The 26884-nt window shown below is 38.5% G+C and overlaps 1 protein-coding gene and 1 long non-coding RNA gene across 7 annotated transcripts in view; one reads left to right on the top strand and one right to left on the bottom strand.

Moving 5' to 3' along the window:
* LOC132655915 (uncharacterized) overlaps positions 1-26884 on the top strand; it is a 69558-nt gene that overhangs the window by 12708 nt on the left and 29966 nt on the right. For all 6 annotated transcript variants that reach the window (XR_009593872.1, XR_009593870.1, XR_009593871.1 and 3 more), the window contains exons 2-4: positions 23952-24131; positions 24623-24735; positions 25505-25630. This is a non-coding gene — a long non-coding RNA (uncharacterized LOC132655915). The remainder of the gene's footprint in view (positions 1-23951; positions 24132-24622; positions 24736-25504; positions 25631-26884) is intronic.
* The window catches only part of Scn9a (sodium voltage-gated channel alpha subunit 9), a 152039-nt gene continuing 144744 nt past the window's right edge, over positions 19590-26884 (bottom strand). Inside the window, exons 25-27 of the mRNA XM_060390322.1 lie at positions 26458-26562; positions 25984-26254; positions 19590-24177 (exon numbers count right to left, since the gene is read on the bottom strand). Of these exons, the coding sequence (XP_060246305.1) occupies positions 22985-24177; positions 25984-26254; positions 26458-26562 (1569 nt within the window). The 3' untranslated portion in view covers positions 19590-22984. The remainder of the gene's footprint in view (positions 24178-25983; positions 26255-26457; positions 26563-26884) is intronic.

Genomic DNA, 26884 nt, shown 5'->3' on the forward strand with positions numbered 1-26884 from the left:
TACCTGTATACATACACATGATGCACATAACCTGCTCCAAACTCATGCAGGCACACACACACACACACACACACACACACACACACACACACACACAAATACATCCCTAATTGTTTCTCCTGTGGTATAAAGTGCTCAGTGGAGTTTCCATACTGGTTTAATAACTTCTGAAGATGGTCTCATAAACACAATAATGTTCCCTTTGGTACAAAAACTACCACATTCTGGATATGCTTAAGATCACAGTTAGTGTTTCAGTGTCTGCCAACAGCACAGCGATCTTGGGGCTTGGGGAACGTTTCACCAATGTTTCTGTCTATAGTATTCAGTGTTGCTTTTGTAGCAAAGAAAATATTCATAAGACACTAGACATTTTCTATTTGTGCAACATGGGACTTTTAGGTTTGGCTGTTGGCAAGGTATATTCTACACCTTAATGGTTCTGCGTTTTCTTCTCAGCACACAAGGACTGTGAAATGCTTCATGCTGTGAGGCAGGTCTCAGAGATTTCTGTTTATTCTCTGTGTAGTGTTAGAAAAGGAAAGAGAGCTTGGCAGGTGGCTCTGCAGTTAGGAAAACTTGCTGCTTCTGCAGAGAACCTGTGTCCAGTTCCAAGCACTGGCACTGGGCACCTTTCAACTGCGTGTTAAGTGTTAATAATAAGAAAAGGAAAATAACACATGCAGCTTCATGCCCTACCTGATCCTTAGTAGAACATAAAACAATATACACAACTCAGTCTTCTTTCCTAGTGCCCTCAATCCAAGATGTAAAATGTCACAAGAATTAAATGATCCTCCCTAAGAGATTAGTACTGAATGAATACCGCTTTTACCGACTGACCTCCATGTGTGTGATAATGATTCATTGATTTGCATGGTCCCACAACGTAATGATGTGTATTCCTCCAGTGGGGAAGCCACTTTGCCTTTTAAATGAGAACAGGTTCATGACTTTGCATTTATTGAGTACAAAACAAGGCCTGCTGTTTATTGATTCTCTTCTACCTGTAAGAAAATCTTCCCGACTTTTTGACTAAGATCTGTGTGTAGAAAAATGAAATGGCAATATTTCCTGTCTTTCTCTGTCATTATCTTCCATCATTAACCTATATCATAGGTTTACTATATTCATTAGCAATGTTAGACATCTTCCTCAGTTCTGGATAATATCTCAGAACGATATTCTTTGAAGTGTTAAACTCTGAAAGTAACTTACTTAAGTTTTCGCCCTCTTTCCAAGAAAATAGAAGAGATTTAGGCCCCACTAGTAAGGGTGGGGTAGTTGTAAATTATTCTGTGTTCACATAAAGCTTTTACTTTATCATTCTTAATCTTAAGGTTTTTTAAAAAAATTTCTTCTGGAGTAAAATTCAGCTACCAAATACTTTGTAGACTGCAAACATATCCAGATACTAAAGAACAAAAAAAAAAAAAAAAAAAAAAAAAAAAAAAAAGGAGACATATTTTTAAGCTCTTTGGAGATTGGAAAGACCTGATGAGAATCTGGGCAACTTACCTTGGCAGTGCTTGTTTTAAAAGCCATGCCTATGTCATACTAATGTCTCTTGATTTAGAAAAGGTTGGCCATTAGATGTTGGAGTCAGGTACAAGTGGCCATGTCTTGTTCATTTTTTTTCCTCCACTGTGAAATACCTCTTCACACAAAACTCATATAATTGTGGACTAGAAGGGTTTAAAAACATGTGGCCTCAAAATACGTCTGAGTAAAGTTAGGGTCAGTCCTGGAGGCAGCTGAGCTTAATCACATGCTCACTGAGGGTACCTCTGGTTGGCTCAGATATGTATGCTTTCGGTCTCCACACTCATACTCCTTCTGTGGAAATAGTCTCGCCTCAAGGATAAGGTTTATTATAAGGTTCCAGTTGAAATAGTCCAGTTGGATCATGTCCCTTTTACCTGCATATCTCTATAAACCGATGATAGATTATGTGCCCTAGAATGAATGCTGATCTTCAGAACCTCACGGGTTCTTCTTATAGTTCTTTATGGGGAGGTCAGCTTCGGTGGCTGTCCTCTAGCAAGTGGTAAGATTTAGTGGACAGACCACTTCTGCTGATTTTTGGGCAACCAAGATGTTTTGCCCTCTGTCCGCCAAAGAAGAAAAGCGAACGATTCTGCTTATGTCAGCTTTTGTCTCCCAACACTGGGAAACAGAGCAAGCTGAAAGTGAAGGTAGAAAAAGTGGCCAGAACCTGTTTCCCTTGGTGACAAATCTCTGCTGGGCTCTAAGTTGGACTGTCAGAGTTCAAAATTTTTTCCTCTTCTTCTTATGTCAACTTCCCTCGAATTTTAAGTTAAAATTAGCCATGTGACTTAATGCACTTGCTTAGTTGATTTCTAATGCTTGTCACTGGGTATTCTTAAATTTATTTTTTTAAATGTGAATTGGTATTTTGTATGTGTATATGTCCGTGCACCATGTACATGCTTAGTGCTTGTGAAAGCCAGAAGAGGACATCTGATCCCGTGGAACTGGAGCAACAGACAACTGTGAGCCAACAAATGCATGTTAGGACTTGAACCTTGGTCCTCTGGAAGAACAGCTAGTGCTCTGAACCACTGAGGTTTTTCTCCAGCCTATCATTGAACAACTTTAACTGAGATACATCATTTTCTTGAGAATAACTGGTTATTTTAATGGAATTTCATAAACATCACTTATGCAATCTAAAACAATTCTTTGGGGTAAGAACACTTTCAGGGTCCATCCTACAGAAAAACTGATACTATCTTGTATCTTAGGACCAATTAAAAAGAAAATTGAAGAAACACATCAGTTTCTGTTCATGCTACACGTGCTTAGATACCTATAAAAAATACATACTTTTGTGACAGATTAAGAGGTTGACATAATGCAACATAATCTCCATAGCTAAGAACATTTTAATCTCAGACTCTAAACATGGCATATTAGACATAACTACACATAGTTTAATAAAAATATAAAGGCTGAGGTAAAATAAAACTACAAGACAAATACAACATAAGGCTACTACCGGATTCATTGCCAGATCAAAGGATACAGATGTGGTGATGGCAGAGGCAGCTACACCATCCATGTACTGAGATGCTCTGAGGAGATCCTGGAGGATATCATACTGAACCAACTCAACAAAGATGAGGCACCTAGTTGATGTCCTCCGACCCTGCAAAGCATGCTATACCGTCAGAAGAGGGCAAGAGTGGAAGACACATCATCACAGTACTGAACATAACTGTGAAGTGTGGGTGCTGCCATACTCCCCCATTCATGCTGAATTGAGTTTTCTTGACTTTTTGTCTCCTCAGATCACCTGACTGAATCTGTCATTTGATCGAATCTCAGGGGTTTTGTTTCTCCCACTTCCACGCAATCTGAGATCTGTCTGTTTCCTGTGATATTGATTTGGCCATGCCTTCCAAGAAGCTCCTCTCCTGATGGAAAACTGCCCTTTTAAGCAGCATATCCTGGCGGCACCCCAGGCTCGTTACGGTCCCCAAAGGATGCATGTAGAGCTCCTTTTTAAAATTCTCCTTTATTTGGGGTGTTTAGGCCTCTACCTTCCTTCCACCAACCCCCCCCAAGCCTAAGTAAGAGAGAAAAAAAACTTAGTGGAGAGAGGGACCCCAGACCCCTTCACTTCTCCCAGCTATTTTGGGTCAAAGCATTATTTTTTAATTTTTTATTTAACTTTTATTAATTACACTTTATTAATTTTGTATCCCTGCATAAGCCCCTCCTTCCTCCCCTCCCGGTCCTACCCCCCCTTTCTGCATGCATGCCCCTCCCCAAGTCCACTGATGGGGAGGTCCTCCTCTCCTTTTTTCTGATCTTAGTCTATAAGTTCTCATCAGAAGTGGCTGTATTGTCAGGGTTCTAGGTAATCTCCATGAATAGTCCTTGGTTGGAGTATGAGTCTCTGGGAAGTTCCCTGTGTTCAAATTTTCTTCTTCTGTTGCTCTCCTGTGGGGTTCCTGTCCTCTCCAGCTCTTACTATTTCCTACTTCTTACATAAAATTCCATTTACTCTGCCCGTCAGTTGGCCATCAGGCTCAGCATCTGCTTTCACAGTCTGCACGGCAGAGGCTTTCAGAGGCCCTCTGTGGCAGGTTCCTAGGTTGTTTCCTGTTTTCTTCTTCTTCTTCTGATGTCCAGACAAGTAGGAATAGCACTTCCTCAAGATCCAGCTATACCACTCCTAGGTATATATCCAAAAGAGGCTCAAGTACACAAAAAGGACATTTGCTCAACCATGTTTGTAGCAGCTTTATTTGTAATAGCCAGAAGCTGGAAACAGCCCAGAAACCACTCAAATGAAGAATGGATGCAGAAATTGTGGTACATCTATACAGTGGAGTATTACTCAGCAATGAAAAATAAAGAAATCATGAAATTTGCTGGTAAATGGTGGGACCTGGAATGGATCATCCTGAGTGAGTTGTCCCAGAAGCAAAAAGACACACACGGTATATACTCACTCATATAAACATACAACATAGGATAAACCCGCTAAAATCTGTACATCTAAACAAACTAAGCAAAAGAGAGGACCCTGACTAAAATGTTCAATCCCCACCCTGAAAGGGTCAAAGCACTTTTTAGGGCTCTTTAAAAACCTCCGTCAACTGCAGACACAGCTAGCAGTCTCCTCCATGTCCCGGCACCCCAAAGCATTTCTCTCTGTCTGTCTGCACCAGAATGCCACATGGTCTCTGGTCTCTGGTCTGTGGTCTCTCCAAACTGCTCCACCCCACATGCCAACACCAAATGCCACACTGGGCACCATACCCCCTCTTTCTCGGCTCTCATATCTATACTCGCAGAGTCCTAGACCACAGCTCTGTCCATGCTGTACGTGGAAGGCTGTTGTCAGTAGGCAAAGGTCATGCTCTGCATGACACAATTAATAAGTGTGGACAAACTATAAATCCCACACTTGGGATTAAAATGAAAGCATATTTACAGAACTTACAAAGGAACCAAAACTTCCATTGCAGTTGTACCCCAATTACTGGGAAGGCTGGGACTGACAGTGGGAAAGGTGTCAAGAATGACACGGTACTGGTGATATAACACGGGCAAAGTGCAGATGCAGAAACACATGCCGGCTAGCAGGACCGAATGAGATCACTGGATTGGATGCGGAAATTGTGGAGGTCAGAGATGAGAAAGCGAACTGAAGTTAGTTTATAATCGAAGAGTAACAGAATCATCAGTCTGGATTATTATTTATGCTGTTTGAAATAGGAGCAGATTAAATATCTTCAGTCAGTACTACCCATACCGGCACCAGGTATAACAGAGACTAATTTGTGAACATTATGTACAATGCACAACGTGAGGAAATGAGAAACTCGGCTGAGATGTTGGTGGTGAATATGGACACAGGAGACTGACACTGAAAGGCATACTGGTGTTACTTAGACTCTGAAATGTTTTTGTTGTGCTGTGCTTCTACAGAATGGGATATCAGCGATGACTCTGTGGATTTCTGGTGAAATCCCGATTGTAGCCAACACTCTCCTCACAACTTCATTTGAAGTAGTTGTGAAAAATAATGATTCGTTAAAATTATTTTCTTTGGCCCTTTCTAATACAGGTGGCTTTTGATTCATTCTCCTGCCTGATTTCTCTGATCTAGATTACTGGTTTCAGGCTGAGTATAAAAAAGAATTGTGAGAGTGAGCACGTTTGTCTGATTTCAGCTCCTGATGTGATTGTCATATAACATTTAGATGAAAAGCTCTCACCTTCCTTCTCTGGGGATGTTGCTAGCCGTGGGCTTATATCTATCCCACATTGCCTCTATTTCACTGAGACACATTCCTTCTACTCATACTTGTGGAGATTTATCATAGAAAGGTGTATAAACCTCAGAAGTTCTAAGATACTTACTGGGTCCAGGTCTACTGAAGAACTTCCTTTCTGGTAGATGGTAAGCTTAATTAGCAGGTTATGGCAGCTTTCCATAATTTTTCATTCCTATTTTAGCAAAAATTCCATAAAATGTGTCCCCAATAAGATGAAAGTTTGGATTGAAAAAACTGAAAAACCGTGGGAAAAGCAAATCTGCTTAAAGTTACAGGGGCAGCAACAGGAGGTACCTGAGTGTCTTGGAAAGAATGCCAAGAGGTAAGAGGGTAACAAAGGAAATACAGGGGACAAAGAAGTAGTAGTATCTATGGCAGAATTAGAAGCATAAGATGAGTGAAATAGATAACAAAGAGTCCTGAGAGGAAAAGAAGTTTAGTGTGAAATAAAAGTGTGAAACCAATTGTGCTTTTTTTTGTGACATATTACATCGTTTTCTTTACAGAATGTGAAAACTGACTTCATTTTCTCCAACCAGAATCAACTGTCGTTTATTATTACATAGTTTCAGAAACCAGATTTACCAGTAACAAGCTTACTCATGATGGAAAGAGGGAAAAACAAGAGCTAAACAGAGAAGAACGGTATTTGAATAATACACATTACTGGTTGGGTCTGAAACATCCCAGGTCAGCCTTGGGTGTCTTGAGTGTTTTTCTTCTGCTGACTTCGTTTTTTCGTGTTGAAACCTACTCACAGGCCAGCAGATGGAGACATTAGACAAAGCATTTTGAAGCATATAGGCCACACTAGACCCATGATTTCTCTCAGTACTAACTTATTGCCTAATGAGTGATAATATATTACTCATGTACAAAGACTAATATGTTGTTATGATGTTGGACGGTTGACAAAGAATAGGGATGTACACTTTGCTTCTGTTTGTGAGAGGCAAGTTCTAGAAGAGAAGGTAATATATCTTTGGTTACCTTTGACAATAAAAAAACACGTGAAAGCTCCCACTTCCCAAGTATTGGGACGGGGAGCTTGGGCCACAATCTCCACCTCCTTTAATATTACTTCATTGGAGTTTTCACACAAACAGGAAGTCTGATAATATAATTTGAAAACAGGAGATAATGTATTTCCCTTCTTATAGCACCATGGGTAAGCACCAACGTCATTATAACCATCAATGTCAATTCCCTGTGACTTTAAATTTTCCTGAAATTTTCTTTCAATTCCTTTATTTACTCTCCATGCTAACCTATACTTATGGACAAAGGGAGGACAGAGGACCATATCCTCTGGCTATTATAGTCACAGGAAGATCACTTGGAGTTTTTTTTTTTTTTTTTCTCAGTATCTTTTCTTTCAGTCTGGGCTCCTTGATGTCTAAGGCATTAAAAGTATAGATTTCTTCTTTTTTTAATAATTGAAAACTAACAAAGAATGGAAATAACAGAGTACACAGAGCATTTCTAAGATTTTTTTGGTGTATCCTTCTCTGAATTTCTATTTTAAGGATCTCATTCCAACGATTCATATGCTCCGTAGATAGGAATAAATTATGCATAATCTGTGAGGAAGAAACAATCTTTAGAAAATTGTTGTGCTATTAAGAAGCAGCTTTCCCCCGACCCCCATCCCTCCCTCCTGAGATGGTCCCAGACACCCAGAGGCCCCTGGGCACTGTGACAATGAGCAAGTAAGTGGTGGAGAGATGGGAGAGAAAGAGGAGAGAATGGTGTGAGCTCCATGAAGGGAGGCGGAAGTGGACACTCAAGGGTAGTGAGGAACAACCTGATGTGAGTAGCCTGATGCCACCCAAGGCCATGGCGAGGTCCTGAGCTGTGCTGCCGCCGAGGGCCATGTCTGGGTCCTTAGCACTACAGCAGTGGGGGTCGGGATACATGACTATCCCTGGTGTGGGTCTTGCTGATGGCTGAGCACTGTGTACTGTGCAAAGCTGGCTCCCCCCCCTCACTGGGGCAGCGTGGAAGAGCTGGCACAGGGGGCTGAAGCCCTCAGGAGAGCAGGCAGCACCTCACCTGGAAAGCACAGTAGAGCGGGCCTGGTGGCATGGCCATGCATGAGCCAGCCAGAGAGAGGGAATGTGGCCTTGCCCTTTGCTGGCTGCCCAGGTGAGCTAACTGGGGGAGGGCTGGAGAGTTCACCCTGGTGGTGTGGGTGTGGGAGAGCTGGCAGGCTGGCCAGCTCTGTTGCCACTCAGGTCCAGATCCAGGGCTTTGAGTTGGCCCACCCTAACATCTACCCCATCTATGAACTGCTAGAGTGTGCGAAGGGGCCCGTCCTCCAGGTCCAAAGCTGCAGGATCTCCAGGGCACTGGGCAACAACAGGATATCTGAGAGGAGTCCTGTGGAGGCTCCTGCACTGAGAGTGTTAGAAGCCAGATGCCTCGAACCAGACCAAGGAGACACTTCAATGAACATTCTCAAGTGAAAGTGTTTGGAAAAGAGGGTTTACAGAGGGACACACTGTGACACACTACAGCTTCCATGATTAGATGTTTGTTTGTTTGTTTTTCTTTTTGAGAGGGTTGCAAGGGCTGAGAGCAAAGGGATTGGGAGATGGCTGGGATTTGGTACCTGATGTGAAATTAGCAGAGCATCAATTAAAGGTTTAAAAAAATGCATGAAAGAGAAGTAGCTCAACACATAACAGAGCGCGTGCTTGTTAAACTGTTATTTTAGTTTTCAAAACTCTTTTGTTGCCGTTGCTTCTTTGAGTTACAGTGCCAGACATGCTGAAAGGTGCAATCCCTCAGTGAGAGAGAGACCTGAGTGGAAAGTCCTGCTTTGTCCTTTTCACAGGGCAGTCTCTTGGACAAGGTAACCAGGGTTATTTCCGGTTTCTGATACGTGGGTAACATTTATTTATTTATTTATTTATTTATTTATTTATTTATTGCAGAGTTGTGGTATGAGAAGAGCGTAAATAGGAAGTGTTTCACTGCGTTGTTGGTGCATCGATGTGCTGAGTTCAGCATGGGCTTGCTGGGTGGGGCAGTGGTGCAGGGCTACAGGAATACAGGATGTAGAGGACTGGGAAAGGGAGTGAGTGAGAGAGGATTAAAAGAGAGGGGACAGACCGACACAGAGAGAAACAGAGAGAACAGAGAGAATGAGCCTGGCAAGGGCTTTTGAAACCTTGAAGCCCACCCTCAGCAATCCTCTTCCTCCAACAATGTCATATCCGATTCAACAAGCTCACCCCTGCTAACCTTTTTTATTCTTTCAAACAGTTCCACTCCCTGCTGAACGAGCATTTAAATGTGTGAGCCAATGGTAGCCATTTTCACTCAAACCCCCACACCGTACTTACGTGTTTAGCTAGACTACGCAAATTAGATACGTAACTTTTCAAGTACTGCAAAGTTCTCTTTTATGCTCCTTGGTCAAAAACCGCTCAAAATGTATCACTCTCCTGACATTTATTTCCCAAAATAATCTGTCTGCCATTAAGCATCGTAAATTACTTTATGTGGGTGGGACTGGGAGGAGATGAGGGAGGGGGCTGCAGCGGGGAGGCAAAGTGAATAAATTGTGATAAATAAATATAGAAATAAAATTAATTAATAAATTACCTTATGCAATATGCAGTCTTCACTCTAACTTCTGCTTTCATTATGTTTGTGAGTTTTTTCATGTTGTTGGATGGATATATATTCGACATTCTGTAAGTTGCTGGCTTTTTTGATGTTACTAGAAATTTTTTTTTTTTTTTTTTTTTTTTTACTTTTTCTTGTTCGGGAAGTATTAAAGCACCTAGAAAGAATTGCAGAGAGGATTTTTGATAACCATAAACATCTATTTCTTTATATGTATATATACACACATATATAATTAGAATTTATGGCTATAGAATCTATATCACGCCTATCATTGTGAGTCACAAACATATCAAGGTAGTTTTTTAAATGTATATTCTCACATATAATATGTGGGAGTTCTTTTTTAATGATTTATTTTATTACATTTATGCACATGTGTGTTTTTCTGTGTGAGTCACATGTTTGCAGTTGCCGACAGGGGACCAGAGCAGGTGTTGGAGTCTTTGGAGTTGGACTTAGAGCTGAGCTACCTGATGTAGATGCTGGGAACTGAACTCTGGTCCTCTGGAAATGCTCTTAGCCACTGAGCCATGTTTCCTGCCCAAGACTTACTTATATTTCCATTTCCTTGAAGATATCTTTTAGTATCTCAAGTCTTTTCAAATATCTATAATTTTAAAAATTATTTGTATCTCAATGTATTGGTAAGACAGGATGTATGTTGGCCATTTTCTTATTTATGTTTTTAATGACTTGGGTCTTTTAAATACTTTTATTCACCTATAGTGCTTTCTTTTGTGTAAAATATTTTCTACTGTTATATTTTAATCTTCATGTAGTTTCTTTTTTTAATTATTCTTTTTAAAGTGGTTTATTTATTTTATTTTATGTCCATTAGTGTTTTACCTGCATGTATGTCTGTATGAGGGTGTCAGATCACCTAGAGCTGGGTTACAGACAGTTGTGAGCTGCCATGTAAGTACTGGGAATTGAACCCGTGTCTTCTGGAAGAGCAGATAACTTTAATAGCATACAAACTTTTTGCCTCTCTCAGTCTCGCTCCATCTTCTCTTTGTGATGTTATAAATACAAATGGCAGATTTATCCATTATAATTCTCATTTACACCTATTGCATACATTGAAAAGTATTGCTTCATATACTTGTATTTTAAAATCCTGTAGAAAAAATAGAGGAGTTACAAACAAAAACATGTATGAGCATAAGTGTAGCCTAGACTGTCCTGGAACTTAATAAATATTCTCATACTTGTGGCAATCCTCCTGCCGTTGTCTTCCAAGTGCTGAGATTATAGGAGTGAATCCCCATGTTCTGATCGGTGTTCTTTATTATTTACTTCATTAATTTTCCCAGGGATCCTTATTTCATCATGTGGTTTGAACTTACTAGGGAGTGCTCTTGCATTTCATCTTGGAGGCTCCCTGTAGCAGTACTTACATTATGTCAGCAACACATTCTTTTTAGTTTTTAAATATTTAAAGCTGTTTCATGTTTACGTTTTGTATTTAAGTTTCCTGAGCATAGGTATCTTAGCTGAGAGTCTTGCAGTACTTTGAAACGTTGTTCTTTTGTCTTCTGCTCTCCAAGATGTCTCAGTCTCACAGAGATCTGGCTGCCTCTGCCTTTCAAGTGCTAGAATTAAAGGAGTGTGCCAACACAGCCAGGCTCAAGATGTCTAATGCTAAGTAAGCTGCTAGGGTTAGCAAGTGTTCCTTGTGTGTGACAAATCCTTGTCTCTTTCTATTCAGAATCCTGTCTTAGATCCACACTTTAGGTGGATCTCTAACACCTGATGTATTTCACTGAGCTTCTGAAACGTATTCACCAGATTTAAGAATCTTCTATCCATAATTTCCCCCAGCATTTTCCTGCCTATTCTCTTCCTTCTCCTTCTTTTCTCCCTCTAAGGTGTTGGTGTACTTCTTGGCCCTCTACAGGGGCTTTTATCCATTTCTCAAATTAGAGATTCCTAGTAGACCCACTTATAGTACAATCTTTCTCTTTAAATAGCTCATGTTCTTTAGAGTCGCTCTATTAAAATTTTTAGTCTTAATCAAAGAGCCTTTTCTTAGTTGCTTCGTAATTCTTTGTATGTTTACGACACTCCCTTTGTGGTGAAAACTTATTCTCAGTGTGTTCCAACTACTTACACTTAGTTTGCACATTTTAAATAAGCGTTGAAAACACATCTTGATCTAGTTACCCAAACATAGAATTTTGAATGTATTTTAAGTATTGAATAAAGAATCTGGGGTTATCTGGGGGAGAGTTACCTTGGCTGTTTGCTTTTCTTTTGGTCTTTGTGTGTTTGTGAGAACTGCTGGCACTTACTGGTCCAGGGTGAGGGTGTCATTTGCTTCCGTAGCGAAGCCCCTGGTAACTTATTCCGTAACTTTGTTGTTGTTGGAAAATACAGACATTTAAAGTAATATAGTTCACCAGCATTGAAAATCTGTTTTTCCAGCTGTCGCTGGATTTGTGCAGTTTCTCTTGTGTTTGTATCTTCTGCTGTTTGTTAAGGGATTTCCAAAAGCTAAGAGAAACCATCTATTGCCCTTGCATTTTCTCTTTGTATGTGGTACCTCAATTCAGTCAGAGGCGACAACTCCGGACAGGTGTATTGTTTTGGGATGCTCACAGCCAGTGTTTGCACTTGGCCTCTTAGATTCCAGAAAGAGCTAGAACTTCAAAAAATCTAACATGGCCATCTCATTTCATAGCTTTTCTTAAAACAGTTCAACTTATTTTTATTATATCCTCACACAAAAGATTTGTTAAGTTATTGTAAACACACCCAAGATAAATCTGTTTGTCCTGGCTGATAATCTGAATCAGCCTTGTAAATGTGTTTTTCAGAGAAGATCCAGATAGATCAAATGGCGACATTTGTGTGTGTGTGTGTGTGTGTGTGTGTGTGTGTGTTTGAGTTCAAGGCTTGTTCTGTCCTTCCAGAAGGCGGTGAGTCTAGGGTTTTCATTGTCTGATGATTTTAAAGCTGTTGTGAAATTCAGCACTCTTCCCCAAAGATAACAGCTTCCCTAAAACTTTTGCACGGCTAATTGCCAGAGTTCTGAAAATGTTTGTTTGAATCATTGCAGTAATTTTCATTATTTACAGAACGGAATTTCTAGAAGTTTATTTCTATAGACGTTGTGAAAGTCTAAACTCATTAAGACTTTGAATGCAAACTGTCAAATTAAATGATCATTAATTTTAAATCACTCACTTAGGAGTAAGAAGTTACTATTAAGAATTAAAAGTTTGATAAGGTAGTGGTGATGCCCACCTTTAATCTCAGCACTCGGGAGGGAGAGGCAGGAGGATATTTAAGTTTGAGGCCAGCCTGCTCTACAGATTAAGTTTCAGGAGAGCCAGAGAAACTGTATCAACAAACAAACAAACAAACATGACAACAAACAAAACAACCCCCCCAAACAAAACAAAATGAAGCAAAAAAGTCTGCTGTGTGATTTTTTTTTTTTCTGGAGGCAGCATACATATGAGTATTTCTAACTCAGAGCACTGGCTAAACCTCAGAAGGCCATATTACATCTTTTTTTACTAAGCAGAAATCTTTCAGACATTGCAATAAGCAAAGTCTTTTGAAGAATTCGAAGTCTCATGCATGTGGGGAAAATTGAAGAACTGGTCTTTTCAATACCCAAAGTACAAGAAAATATAACTACATATATACATTTCTATATGTAATGAAACAAAGTACCGCTTATTCGTTAAGGATGAAAAAAATTGACTTGAGAGTCTAAGATAGCTTTTTCTTGAGAAGTTCTTTTTTTAGACAATGTTTAAAAAAATCCCTTCAATTAAACATAATTGCACTTCTGTGGTTAGAAAAGGTCACTCGTTAATCATCCATTGATAAACAAAGCGTAGAGCAATTGTTCTCCCATGGAGAAGATTTTTGTCCGCAAGGAAAAGCTCCAGAGTCTAGAGACATCTTTATTGTATTGTAGTAAGAAGAGGTGTCTGTCTGCCTTCAATAGTCAGACAAAGTATGTGGTCAAACACAGGACAACCCACCAGGTGGCTCCCTACAACGAAGAATCAACTAACTCAAAAATCTGCAGGGGACTGTTGAGAACCTTCAGGGAGAGATATTTACTTTGAGGAAGAATTGTTCTTGTGTAATTTATATTATTTGTCTTCATTTCTTACTTATTCTTAAAACTATTGTGGAAAAATTATGACACTCATGTTTGTTCATTTTATGAGTAGTGTGATTCAGATCCGCACAGATATATGTGTTAGCGCTTCTTCCAGGACTGTGTTATAGGAACAACCTATGTATGAAAATTGCCAGAACTTAACTGGATTCAGTTGTGAAAGTTTTAATAAAAATAAACAAATACAGCCAGGAGGCAATAAAATAAAATTCTTTTACACAATTACCTGGTGATAACAGTGCCAAAGTCTCCCAGACCATAACCTTATAGAGGTCCACCATAACAACATGCAAAAAACATCTTCTGCCAACACATTTGCTCAGTAACTTTCCTTTCATTCTCCCAGGGGTGCCATATTTATCATCCTTCTGACTCTTACTTTAAAATATATTCATCCTTCTGATTTCATTAAAAAAAAAAAAAAAAAACCAAAACACCCTTTTTTTGGCCTCAAAATTTTTATGTATATTCAGAGCACAATGGCATATACATTCCTATTGCTATGTTATGCTATTTCCAAAGGAATATCAATATTCATAGGAAAATCTCCCTCTGATCATTATACAGGTTGATATAGTCACATGCTATATTATAGTTAAGGGAATCTAAAGGAAAGATTTTAAGATAGATCCAAACAGAATACAATAGCAAAATAGGTAAAATAAAGGCAAGAGAAGCAGGCATAGCCTAGGGCTTGTAGTCAGAATACGGTTTATTGGCAAAATAGTACAGACCTCGAAAAAGGTTTACGAAGGGTTACAGGATTGATCATAATAGTAAGAGAAAAGTATTACTGAATTTCAAGGGAGAAATGGCACAATATTTAAAGCACATAAATAACATTATTGAAAAAAGCCACATATTTGGCTACGTGTCTGAGAAAAGGTTTGGAAGTGTGGTGAGTGGAGGAGTTGGAATCAAGGAGTTATTGTGTTGTGTTTTAATGAGGAACATGTGATGAACCGGTGTCGTTTGGGGCAGGGGGCAATGGTTTAGGAATCGGCAACCAGAATTAAAGTCAATCAATTTACATTTCAAGTATTAGGTGAAATGAATAAATATCAGTGCAGGATCATAGAAAGGCAGGGAAGAGGGTTAGTAGGAAAACATGCGGATGGGTGGCGACATTACTCAGCAAGAAGAAAATGTCAGCTACATTATACATACATATGCTATCATCGTTAGCATGGGGACAATAGGTTTGTTAGAAGAGAGCAGGGCTGGCTGCTTTTCCTATGAGGACCAAATGAGAATGGTGGTCTCTACAAGCTCAGAGCAGAAGTGTACCTGAGTGCCAAGCTACTCAGAAGTTAGACTCTTCTCTCCCAGAACTACTAGAAGTAAAACCCTCTGTTTCAGCTACCCAATATCTGGTGTTTTACTGTGACACTGAACTAACTCAAAGGGGAACCAACACAAACACAGCAACACCCTGGCTACTTCTGTTATTGTAAACAATGTATTCTTTCCTTCTGACTCGTAAGTCTCACATCTTATATCATATAACATGCTAAACTGGTGCTATAAGGGTTAAATATACTTTACATCCCCCTGACATGTATTGACTTGGAAACATGTTTATGTCCCATGAGTGACATTTTGGGTCATGTTGCTACAGTTCCCTTTGACTTACATTCTAAACACATGGGCTGTCAGGTGTATGCCATATTCTCATTGACGGGGAGAAAATAGCACTTAAAGTCAAGCACTTTCTTTAGCTTCTGATTATAAATTGATGAGATGTCTTGAAGTCCAGGGCAGAGTACATTAAGTGGTATATACTAAAAGCATGGTAACCAGGGATGAAGATCCCCTTTAAATGTCTAAGACTGACTGCCTCCTGCTTTACTTGAGGTTTTTTTGCTTTTTGTTTGTTTGTTTTTGTTTGTGTGTGTGTGTGTGAGAGAGAGAGAGACAGAGAGAGAGATCGAGATCAATGTATGTCTCTCTCTTTCTTTGCTTTTTCCTTTTTCCACTTCCACAGTTTGTCAGCCATTTCACTGAATCCAAACAAGACAGACACACAACCTTCACTAGTGGCCATTTTCTCACCACTCTCAAACTATGAGCCCAGCACATTGCAGTTTAACAGTGTATTTGCCATCAACACCGCATAACAAGTTATCACAAAATTAGCAGCTTGAATCTATTTATTTTTTGATTGCTCATCCTTTTAAGGCAGGGATTAGCTTTAACCACTGGTGTTTTCTGCATGGAGACTCACACATCCCCTTCATTTTAAGATTTTTGAGAATTTCACTCATGTAAACAATGAAATATGACATACCCCCATCCTCCCAACAATTCCTCTCATACCCCCCAGCATTGCTCTTGTCAATTCAGGTCTTTTGCTTCTGATCGCTCATCTTAACTACATCCAGTCAAGAAGATCAGATGTGCTTAGGTGTGAGGCCATCTACTGGAGCATTGGAAAACAACTATTGACCATATCCTCGATAGGGAATGATTCACACTTCCACAACAACTATCTACTGCTATCCTGGGATACCTACTTTCTGCCAGCTGTCATCTACCCACGTGTGCTGAGATTTTTGTCTGGCATCATGTTATACAAGCTCCTGTAAGACCATGATTGCAGTTACCGTGTCGTGTCCTGAAGAACACATCTCAGCGCTCCTCTGTATTATACCTCCAGCCCCCAAGCTCTTTTTACTTTGTCCTCCATAATGAGCATTGGTGATGATGCTCCATTCAAGGCTGAGCGCTTGAGCCTCTCATCTCAGCATTTTGATCAGTTACACGTCTCTCCAAAGCCTACTTCGAAAAGGAGCTACTCTGACCAGCATCGAGAGCAGCCCAGGTCTATGTGTATAAACATAAATATTTAGAAGGCACTTTGAGAGCATGCCATTCGGCAAAACAACAGTGTAAGATATATCCTTGAGTCTATGACCTCCTCAGCTACAGACTTTTGACCAGGATTACTAGGCTTATGATTGCCTTAGGTGGAGCAGGCTTCAAATCCAATAGAATAGTTACCTATCAGTGATGACGCTATTGACACCAGGCACATTTTGACTATAAGTTTGGTGTTTTAGTTAGGGTTTCTATTGCTTTAGTAAAACTCCACGACCCCAAACAACTTGAGAGGAAGGGGTTTATTTGAGTTTATAGGTCCTCATTACAGTTTTTCACTGAGGGAAGTCATGGTAAATTCTTACAGGGCAGAAACTTGGAGACAGGAGCTGATGCAAAGGCCATGGAGGAGTGCTCCTTTCTGGCTTGCTCCATATGACTTGCTCAGCCTGCTTTCTTATAACAGCCAGGACCACCTGCCAGTGGGTGGCACCTCTCACAATGAGCTGGCCCCTCCCACATTAATCACTAATTAAGAAAATGTACTACAGATTTGCCTACAGGCTGCTCTTACGATGTTATTTTCTCAAGTGAGAATTTCTCTTCCCAAAAGACTCATGTCAAGTTGACATATAACTAGCCAGTAGAGTTGATATCACAGCATGCATTGCTCAGAACCGGGTAAAAACCATCTATGTCTTTTTTATTCCCAGCACTCTTCATAGCATTTTCTAGTGCTATGAAAGCAGGGCCAGCACTAGCCAGCAGAGAGGGAGTTTCCTGCTGGGTTTGAGAATGATTTCTCTATATTTAGAATGTAAATTACTTGGTGTCTTCAGCAATACGTCCTTACCATATAGCCACTGTGGGTAATAAAAGGCAAAGGCAATAGTCTTGTGTTGTTTTGGAGACTCTGTGGTCTACTTGATTAATAACTCATAGGGATGATATACAATTTCTCATACCTTGCATTACTTTCAAATAATGACCCTATGTTCTCTGGGAGCAACATTGTTCAATCATGGAGGAAAATTAAGGACATACAAACAGTCATATAGAAGTCTGGTTACTTCACAACTCATTTTTTAAAAAGGAGAACAGCTGGTAAAACACTTGTGAAAGAAAGAATATGGAGGGACACTAAAGATTAAAGGATTAAGCAGGGATGGGGTAAGGCGGTGGGGAGTAATTGTATAAGGTGACCAAAACAAAGGATATTTTTGCCTCCTTAAGGTAAAGTTCTTGTGTTAACAGTTGTCTCAGACCTCTTACGTGCATGAGATAAAATTCTCATATAAATGCTTTCCATTCTCAAGTGCTGGAAAAAATTCACACATTAAAGATTTTTAACAGATGGCACAATGGGAAATATACTTTAAAAAATATGAAGAAACTACATCTTGGGATTTACAAACAACTGCAAGTAAAAAATGCTTTTGCTAAGCCACCATTCAGAAATCTAGGTTAGATTTAGAAGCATTTGGAAATAATTATTGTGTAATTGGAGAATGTTCTTAATACAAATAAGATGTGTTTTTTATGTTTTATTTATTTTATATTTTCCTGAAGCAGAAATTCATTGTAATAGTATTTTAGAGAATTATATTTTGATAAGTGAAATATAACTTTAAAGACACTCTGTTTCAATAAGAATACAAAAAAAAATGTAGGACAATTTAGCAAGTGGAACAAGAAAGGCATTTTTTGCTCAGCTCTTCTAGATTTTCTGATAGTTTTAGCTCTGATCTTCCATCTGGAGCACAGCACAAATGTTACAGATGTTAATCAAATCTTTTCAGACTAACTTCTCCCAGACAGATCAATCACTACTGGAAAGACAACTCTAAGAGTGAGAGGGAACGAAGCTTAGTGAAGCACGTTTGCTCTCTTGCTTGCATAGAGCTATTAATTATTCATATTCCTTTGCTGTGCTCCTCAGGTGCTGTCTCAGCAGAATCCCTTCTTCCTCCTCCCATGAGAGAGGTTGTCACGAGTGCTGCATCTCGTTTTGCTTGAGTTATGGATTGGTGTGATTTATAGCATGGAAGATCTGAGCTTTTCTGCAGGAGGAACTTTCTATCAATGTCAGTCAGCCATGTGGGATGGATTATATCATTCAATGCCTATAATTTTATTTTACAGAGTGGCTACGACAAATATTATTACCAGTACAAAGGTCCCCTATGAATATTTTGAAACTGTTTTGCATGCTATTATATTATTTCTAAGGTTGAAATAATAATACAATAATACAACACACAGTAAATATTTTTACTGTGTATAATTTTAAGATTATCAAAACCACTGGATGATCACAGCTAAAGTAAAACACAGTGTTTTTTATTAATAACATAGCTAAAGTTAATACAAATATTTACATTTTTGGAATGATTTAAACTTTTGTAAATGTCCAAATTTTCTGTTCTTAAAAGATTGGATCAATTCACAAATCATAAAAAATATCTAAAACTTGAGGTATTTGTGTAAATAGCACATCACTAAATAGTCATTATTTATAGTAGAAGGCATGAAACTCTTCTGGGAATATACTTATACATACTCCTGCAAAACAGGAAAATTTGTCATTATTGAGCACAGATGTGGGCTGCATTGTGGTTCTGTACAACATATATGGAGCCTGAACTGCTAGAATCCTTGAGAGCACATGGAATGCTACCCTAGTACTACCATTGAGACCAGTTTTTGATTCTGCATTGTCAAGAATGGCTCTAATTACTTCATGTGGATTGTCTTATCCTACCCCTGCTACCATGTGTGACATAGGGCCCACTCATATTTTCAATGAGAAACTGAGGTCAATAAAGGTTCAATAATGTATTCAGGAAATTCAAGAGGGTTGTGGTTTGGAATCTGTAAATGGCTATGACTGACATACACACACACACACACACACACACACACACACACACACACCACTATTACTGATCATGCATTCTATGCAGCTTTCCAATATTACAGCAAAAACAAAAACAGACATACATTAGTGTGTGGCTAAATGTTTGCCTTTGGTGTCTTTCTGTCTCAGTATTTTTGCTATATACACTGGTTGTGTGTTTCAATGAATTACGTTGGTCTTCCAGACTTTGCATTCATAACTTTTGTATCCAGAAGTCAATTACACAAGACACTTTGCTGCAAAGACAAAGAAGGGAGAGAAAAACAAAGGGAAAATGCCAACTATTATTAGAGATGGAATGAATTTACACCTAAAAGTGCTATTCTCAGTGAGCCACAAAATAAACACGATAAAAATCTTATTGTTGATGACTTTTATTTTAGATTCTATTTAACAGCTTTTAAACAGTCTCAAGTATAACTACAATATAATTTTTTTGACACACTCAAACATTTTGACCATTTATGGGTCTATGGATTTTGTAAACAGCATCCATACATTCATGGCTACTTATTATTCTGGGAGCAATTCTTTATTGTTTTCCTCAGAAAACTAATAACATAGTGAAAACATATAAGAAAATTGATCGCTCCAAATACAAGTTCTAAATCCAAATCAATTACTGACCATCCTTGCTTAGCTGTCCCTGCTTTCATTACTTCCATTAACATTTGATAAATTTGCTAGAATGGGCTGCTGTATTTACATATGCATTTATTTTTTAATTTTTTTATAAAACTATCAAAATTCTACAAAGTCGTGCTACACATTTATGATTGCAAATTATGACAATTTAAATTTAGAAATAGCCCACAGATCCTTTTATACTTTTTACACAGTGAAAAGAGGCAGAACAGTAAAATGAGATTTTTCCTGTTTTCACCCAAATCATGTGCATGGATTTGTGTTCACATATGCTTTCTACTATTTAATGTTAATTTATATTTCTGGGTAGTCACCATTCTACATCAATAGGTAAGAGAATCGCAGTGACTATGTGACTAATAATTTCTATTGGGTGACCTTTTATAGGTAGTACAAATACTAACCAACATAAAAAAAATGATGTAAGCTTGCTTTAAGATTTTCCTAAATGCTATTGTAGTGTCAAATACCATTTTTAACTGATACAATGTCATAAGTAATGAATTTGAAGATAAACACATGTATGTATAAAACTTAATATCACATTAAAATATATAGTTCAGAATGAAATATGTTCCACATGAAGTAGAAAAAAGAGAAACTTTATATCAGTTAATTTTTGCAATGCTAAAAAAAAGATGTTGAGGAACCAGCTGTCAACTTATTTTAAATTTACATAAAAATTAGTCATTGTAGAAATAGTAATTATAAATTACAAATAATCCATACCAATATAGCCATAAAAATGGGCAATATAGTTTTATTTTTAGGAGTTCAAAATAATGTAAAACTGCTTTCTTAATTGAATGTATTAAAAGTTGTTACAAATGGAAAGTTTTGTTTGGCTCCCTAATTGAATTTTCCAAACCTATTTTAGCTTCTTAACAGATACACAATGCTATATATTGTCTAGCTGAGCACTGCTTGGCTTCTTCCATAGAAATTAAATGCTAGCTTCCCAAACTGTTAATAATGAAATGTAAATGTAAAGAACCTTTTGTCTTACACTTAATTTCTTATGTCCCTTAGGACACATGTGTGGAATGAGACTCCTCCAATTGGACACTGGACAATACACCATAGTGTGGAAACATTTTGAACAAGTTCTGAATGATTATCTGTTTTTCTCCTTCTTATACCTTTGTTTCTTCTTTTCTTCCTCTCTTCATTTCTTATTTTCTATCTATGTTTCTTCATTTCTCTAGGGATATTTAAGCCTTTCTTTTCAATTGAGCAAGAAATAAAGCATGTGTTTTATTTACTTAATATCTCAATATTTTGTGTTACTTTTGAATTTCAAAAGAAAACTGAAGTATGTCTTACATATTTACTTCAAACTTTCCCTCAGATTCGTCTAAATAAAACCTGTTTGTACTTACACAGCTCATTTTTTTTTCTCTGCAAGAATAATGTGTTGGAAGAAAGATTTCACATTGTCAGAATAAAAATTATGAGAGAATGTGTCAGGCCCACTCATTTTAACAAGTGCTTTAAAAATGTGAAGTAGATTTCTAATCCTAGGTAGGGCAATTACAACTAGCTCAAAATGAACATGCTCTCAAAATGATAAGTCTATCAATATCCTAATAAGGCCTATTTTACTGATCAGTGCAAAAATATATTTCACGCCATAGAAGAAAACTAAGAGAATTAAGGAGGAAGTGACTTCTTTGTTATTTACAGGGGAAATAATAGAGGTGCAAAGGATTAATTCTATGACGGGGAAAGTTAGTCGCAACAAAGCAAGCTGAGGAGACTCACTCTTTGAATGCCGTCTCATTCATACTCAACACCTGGTGAGCAGGTATTAAAAGCCTGGTGTTCGTTGTAACTTGGGAAGCTGCCAGACACATTAAGGATTGTGTTTACGAGATGCAGTATACACTGTACTCCAGTCATCTGCTCAAACAAGTGCTAAGGTATCAAGTATCTAATTGCATTTCAGGGTATATTTCATTAAAAGGAACGTTAAATTTGCTTAGAGATAAAGTAGGACAAACCGAAACTGCCTAAGAAGATACATGTGGCAACTGGCATTAACATTTGAGTCATTAGCTGTCTGGGTGGGGAGCCGGACTGAATAAATATGAGTAAATAAAACCCTGTAAATTAATTTTTCTGTCAATAATATTCATGTTTTTATATTGAGAAACGTGATGTTTACATCTCAAACCATTTTTCAAGGCCTGTGGTTACTGTACTTACAAAGTAGGACATGGGAAAGTCACACTGGCTGTTCCCAGTGATGTGTGTCTGAAGTTCCATGAGCAACTGATGTGGGAGAATCATGTGAAGGAAAAGTTTTAATGATGTCCATAAATCAAGGTGAACGATAATCTATGTAAATGAAAGAGATTTCTTAAATAAGTGTCCTACATACGTTCTCAATCCCATGACATTTTATAGATACATATAAATTGCTTTTGATGCAATGTAGGATAAGTTTCAGCACCTCAAAAATATAAACAACTCTCTATGGGTAAAGATTCCCATAATATTGGACTCCCCAATATTAAGGTCTTTTGACAAAACCTTCATTACCAATTACCATGACTTTTACAAGGAATTTCATTGCAAACCAAAGGCAAGTTGCGTTGAGTTCTAACTCATCGCTAATCCTGTTTGTGACTGTGTCTGTGTGCGTGTATGTGTGTCTACTCAAATTTCTATATTTACATGTGGTACACGTTTCATTAGAATCTAGAGAAAAGACATGGAGGCAAAGGAGAAAATGTTGGACACGGTTTTCTGATTTGTTACATGATTAAGTCACCCTTGATTGCAGCGATGATTATTCCCTACGGGATACACTCACAGTTCTTATAGAATCTTTTACCAATGCAAAAATAGCCATGGGTCAATGCCGCCCTCTGTCTCATTGCATCAGAGCTAGTGGCTCTGGTGCCTTGGAGAATATTTTGGTAAAAAGACTTTGGCATGGACCTCCACGAAAGAGTCTTATTAACACAAGTGAGTCACCTTCGCAGGCTGTAAACAGTATATCAAAACAAAGCCCTATTTCCCGCTTTCTTTCCCATCTTTCCCTTTGTCTTCCTTTTCTGTTTTGTCTGTTTCGTATTTCTCTTGACCTGGCTTTGTGACACTGTCATAGGAAGGTGGAGAGACGGTAGAGGCAGTTGCATCTGTCTTTTCTGGACTCGAGTTCTCGATAACATTATCATAAGCTATATCTTCTTTATTGGGCAAGTCATCATCCCTGTCTCCATCTTTTATGTATATACTTGATATAATCTTGACGTTCTGCCGAAGGCGGTACCGTCTGTAAGCCCGCTGGATGATAGTCGCAGACACATCCTCTTGTTTTCGCTTTAGTGTGGTTGTGATGGGTTCATAGGACACTTTGGAAGGGTTTGCAGACATAAACCTTTCTTCCATCTGTGAACGAAGAGAATCCATCTCTCCACTCTCACCCAAGACCCGCTTTGTAAAAGCAAATAAGATGTCCAGGCAGTGGATGCGGTCTCCACTCACCATGGGCAGATCCATGGCGATGAGCTGGACTTTGTTTGGCTTGGCGATGAGGAGGGGAGGATCCAGGGCAGCTGCGAAGTCAGAGAGTTTGCAGAACTCTATGAACTGAGTGGCATCCGGGTCGAACTTCTCCCAGACCTCGTAGAACATCTCAAAGTCGTCCTCGCTCAGGGGCTCAGTGCTTTCTTCAGTGGCAACGCTGAAGTTCTCCAGGATGACGGCAATGTACATGTTCACCACAACCAGGAAGGATATGATGATGTAGCTGACAAAGTAGAAAATCCCCACTGATGGGTTTCCACAGTCCCCTTCTACAGAACTTCCTGGGTGAACTTTTTTTGGGTCACAGTCAGGGGGCGCACTGTTGAGGATGGGGGCCAGCAGTCCATCCCAGCCTGCAGAGGTGGTGATTTGGAAGAGGCAGATCATGCTGTTGCCAAAGGTCTCAAAGTTGAACATGTCGTTAATTCCAGCTTCCTTTTTAACATAGGCAAAGTTGGACATCCCAAAGATGGCGTAGATGAACATGACCAGGAAAAGCAGGAGGCCGATGTTGAACAGAGCAGGAAGGGACATCATCAGAGCAAAGAGCAGCGTGCGGATCCCCTTGGCGCCTTTGATGAGGCGTAGGATTCGGCCAATCCTGGCCAGGCGGATGACTCGGAACAGGGTAGGGGACACAAAATACTTCTCTATCATCTCGGCAAGAAACATTCCTATATTGGAGGGAAACAAATGGAAATGTTTAAATATGCATGCGGCACAATGCAATGAATCTAAATACCTTCATCTGACATCTTTATAAATTCAGAATTTCTTTTCTATAGTTAATTCATTGTGTTAGCAAACAATTGCTTGTGACATTTTTTAATCTTAGCTAAATTCATAGACACACTCCTCTCTATTTTTGCCTGTAAGACATTTTTCATTTTCTTGAAACTAAAGCTAGTGTTCTGAGTAGAAAGGATTACCCACACTCATGCTGAAATTCCATTTCCAGGGCTAAGAGTGGGGCCCAGTGCTAGAGCTACACATAAATTAAATCCTACTAATAATATATATATGTGTATGTGTGTAAAAATTTCATACAATTTTCTAATTTAAAGCCACTTTCTTTTTCTTTTCTTTTCTTCATTTTTATTTTTTATATTTTTGAGATAGGATCTGACTATACAGCCCCTGCCCTGGGCTAGGGACTGGAATTTGCTACGTAACTCAGGCCTGGAACTCACGAAGCTCTGACAACCTGTGCCTCCCCAGTGCCGAGATTAAAGGTGTGCTTCACATATTTTAAATACCATCCTTTGATTTTTATGGTAATTAACCTGCATAAATTACTAATTGCATATTAAAGTCTAGTGTTTAGTTTCTCCGTATCATTTGAACTTTTAAACACTGTTATCAGTGCTGTATTTTCAGTCTACATCATCACCATATAAAAGGCTCACTGATAGTTTCATTAAAATTATAAATTGATTTCCGTAAGTAGCCACTGGGGCTGGGATGAGGACTCTTGCTGCTTGTGCAGAGTACCTGAGTTCGGTTTCCAACCCTTGTAACTGGAGGCTGGCAACTGCCTGAAACTTCAGCTCTAGGGGGTCTAACTCCCTCTTCCCTCTTTTGTGGGCACCCACATACATCACATACATTCACACAGATACACACATGTGAATAAAAAATCTTCAGAAAGCCAGAATTCAATAACGGTATTTGTAATTAAGCACATACGTATGAATAAAAAAAATCTGTAAAAAGTTATAATTCAGTAACTAAGCCTTTGTAACTAAGCATAAGCTTTCAATTATTTCAGTCTTTTTGTCTTTTACTTTTCTCATAGAATATGATACGCAGTAAATATATTACTAGGTTTCTAATCCTACTCTTAATGTAACTTTGAATTAAACTTTTCAAGTATATTTTTGACCAACATTTTAGAGAATTATCAATGTTGATAAGCATATTTTATAATTTATCTTTTCTGAACTCCTATCTTTCTATCTTTCTGTCTGTCTGTCTGTCTGTCTGTCTATCTATCTATTTAAGTTTGAGACTTCCCAACTAGGTAGCCTAGGATGGTCTTGAACTCCCTATCCTCCTGGCAAAGTCTCCTTAGTGCTGGATTACACAGAGGGGTTCAGAGTCACAGCATCCTTAATGCGAGAATGTCAGGTAAGTGTGCATGGCCATAGCCAACTCTTTCACTAAAACTAAACATAATTGCACACTCTTTACTGCTTTCTAAGACACATCTGTGAATAGAGACCTGTAAGCATACCCCCAGAGGCACATCTGGAAACTAATCTCAACAGAAATTCTTTCTGACAAACTCAGACCTTTGGCTTTCAGTGCTGGAGCTTGAACTCGGAATTCTGACCCAGAACATTGCTTTCTTTATACATTACCTTCGCTCTTTCATGCTGATAATTCACTTGAAAGTAAGACAGATCTTAAGTATCCAGACACTACTTTGAACACGTATAAACTTCATCCAGAATTAAGATTTGATGAGTAAATGGCCTTACCTACAATGGAGAGGATCACCACCACAAAGTCAAAAATGTTCCATCCAACAGTGAAGTAGTAATGTCTGAGGGAGATCAGCTTCAGCACGCACTCCCCAGTGAAGAGGATAATGAAGACCACGTTGATCCAGTATAAGACATTAGTCATGTACTTACTTTGGTCCTCTTTTTCTACCATCATGGTTACCATGTTGAGACATATAAGAACCATGATGGTGATATCAAAAGCTTGGTTGGTCACTAAGTCAAATATGCATCCTTGAAACTTGTTCTGCAAAACAAGCCCAAAATGAGACAGAATTCAGAATAAAATTAAACAAACAAGGGTTCTTGGAGAAGTTGGGATCAAACACAATCAAAATATATTGTACAAAAATTTAAATAAATAAATGTTATAAAAGAGTAAAAATACATTACAAATTTAATATATATATGTATATATGCATATATATGTATGTATGTATATGTATTTACCCCTGGCCTAGGAATTGGTTTTTGCGGTTTCTTGGACCCCAGCTTCTTCATGGCATTATAGTATTTTTTCTGCTCTTCTGTCATAAAAATGTCTTGACCTCCAAGGTAAAGGAATAAAAGAGAAATCTAGTTAAAACCAGAATCAAAATGTAATTCTAGTTTCTGATTCACAGAAAACATTAAATACATAAAAATAGAGATGAAATTCACTTTGTCACATATTTAAAAGCTATACATAAGATGCCTGAAAGGATCATCTATGTATAAACAAGGCCATACTATAATCCACATATGTAGAGCATACACATTGCAGATAAACATGGCTGGCTCAATTGCTTTTGGATATAGCAAACTGTTCTATTTCAGCCTATTTGCTGAGGCTTTATTTCTCATGTTATTTTTCTTACTAGAAAATATATGTGGTAAA

The sequence above is a fragment of the Meriones unguiculatus genome, chromosome 8 (assembly GCF_030254825.1).
Source record: "Meriones unguiculatus strain TT.TT164.6M chromosome 8, Bangor_MerUng_6.1, whole genome shotgun sequence".
Lineage (NCBI taxonomy): Eukaryota > Metazoa > Chordata > Mammalia > Rodentia > Muridae > Meriones > Meriones unguiculatus.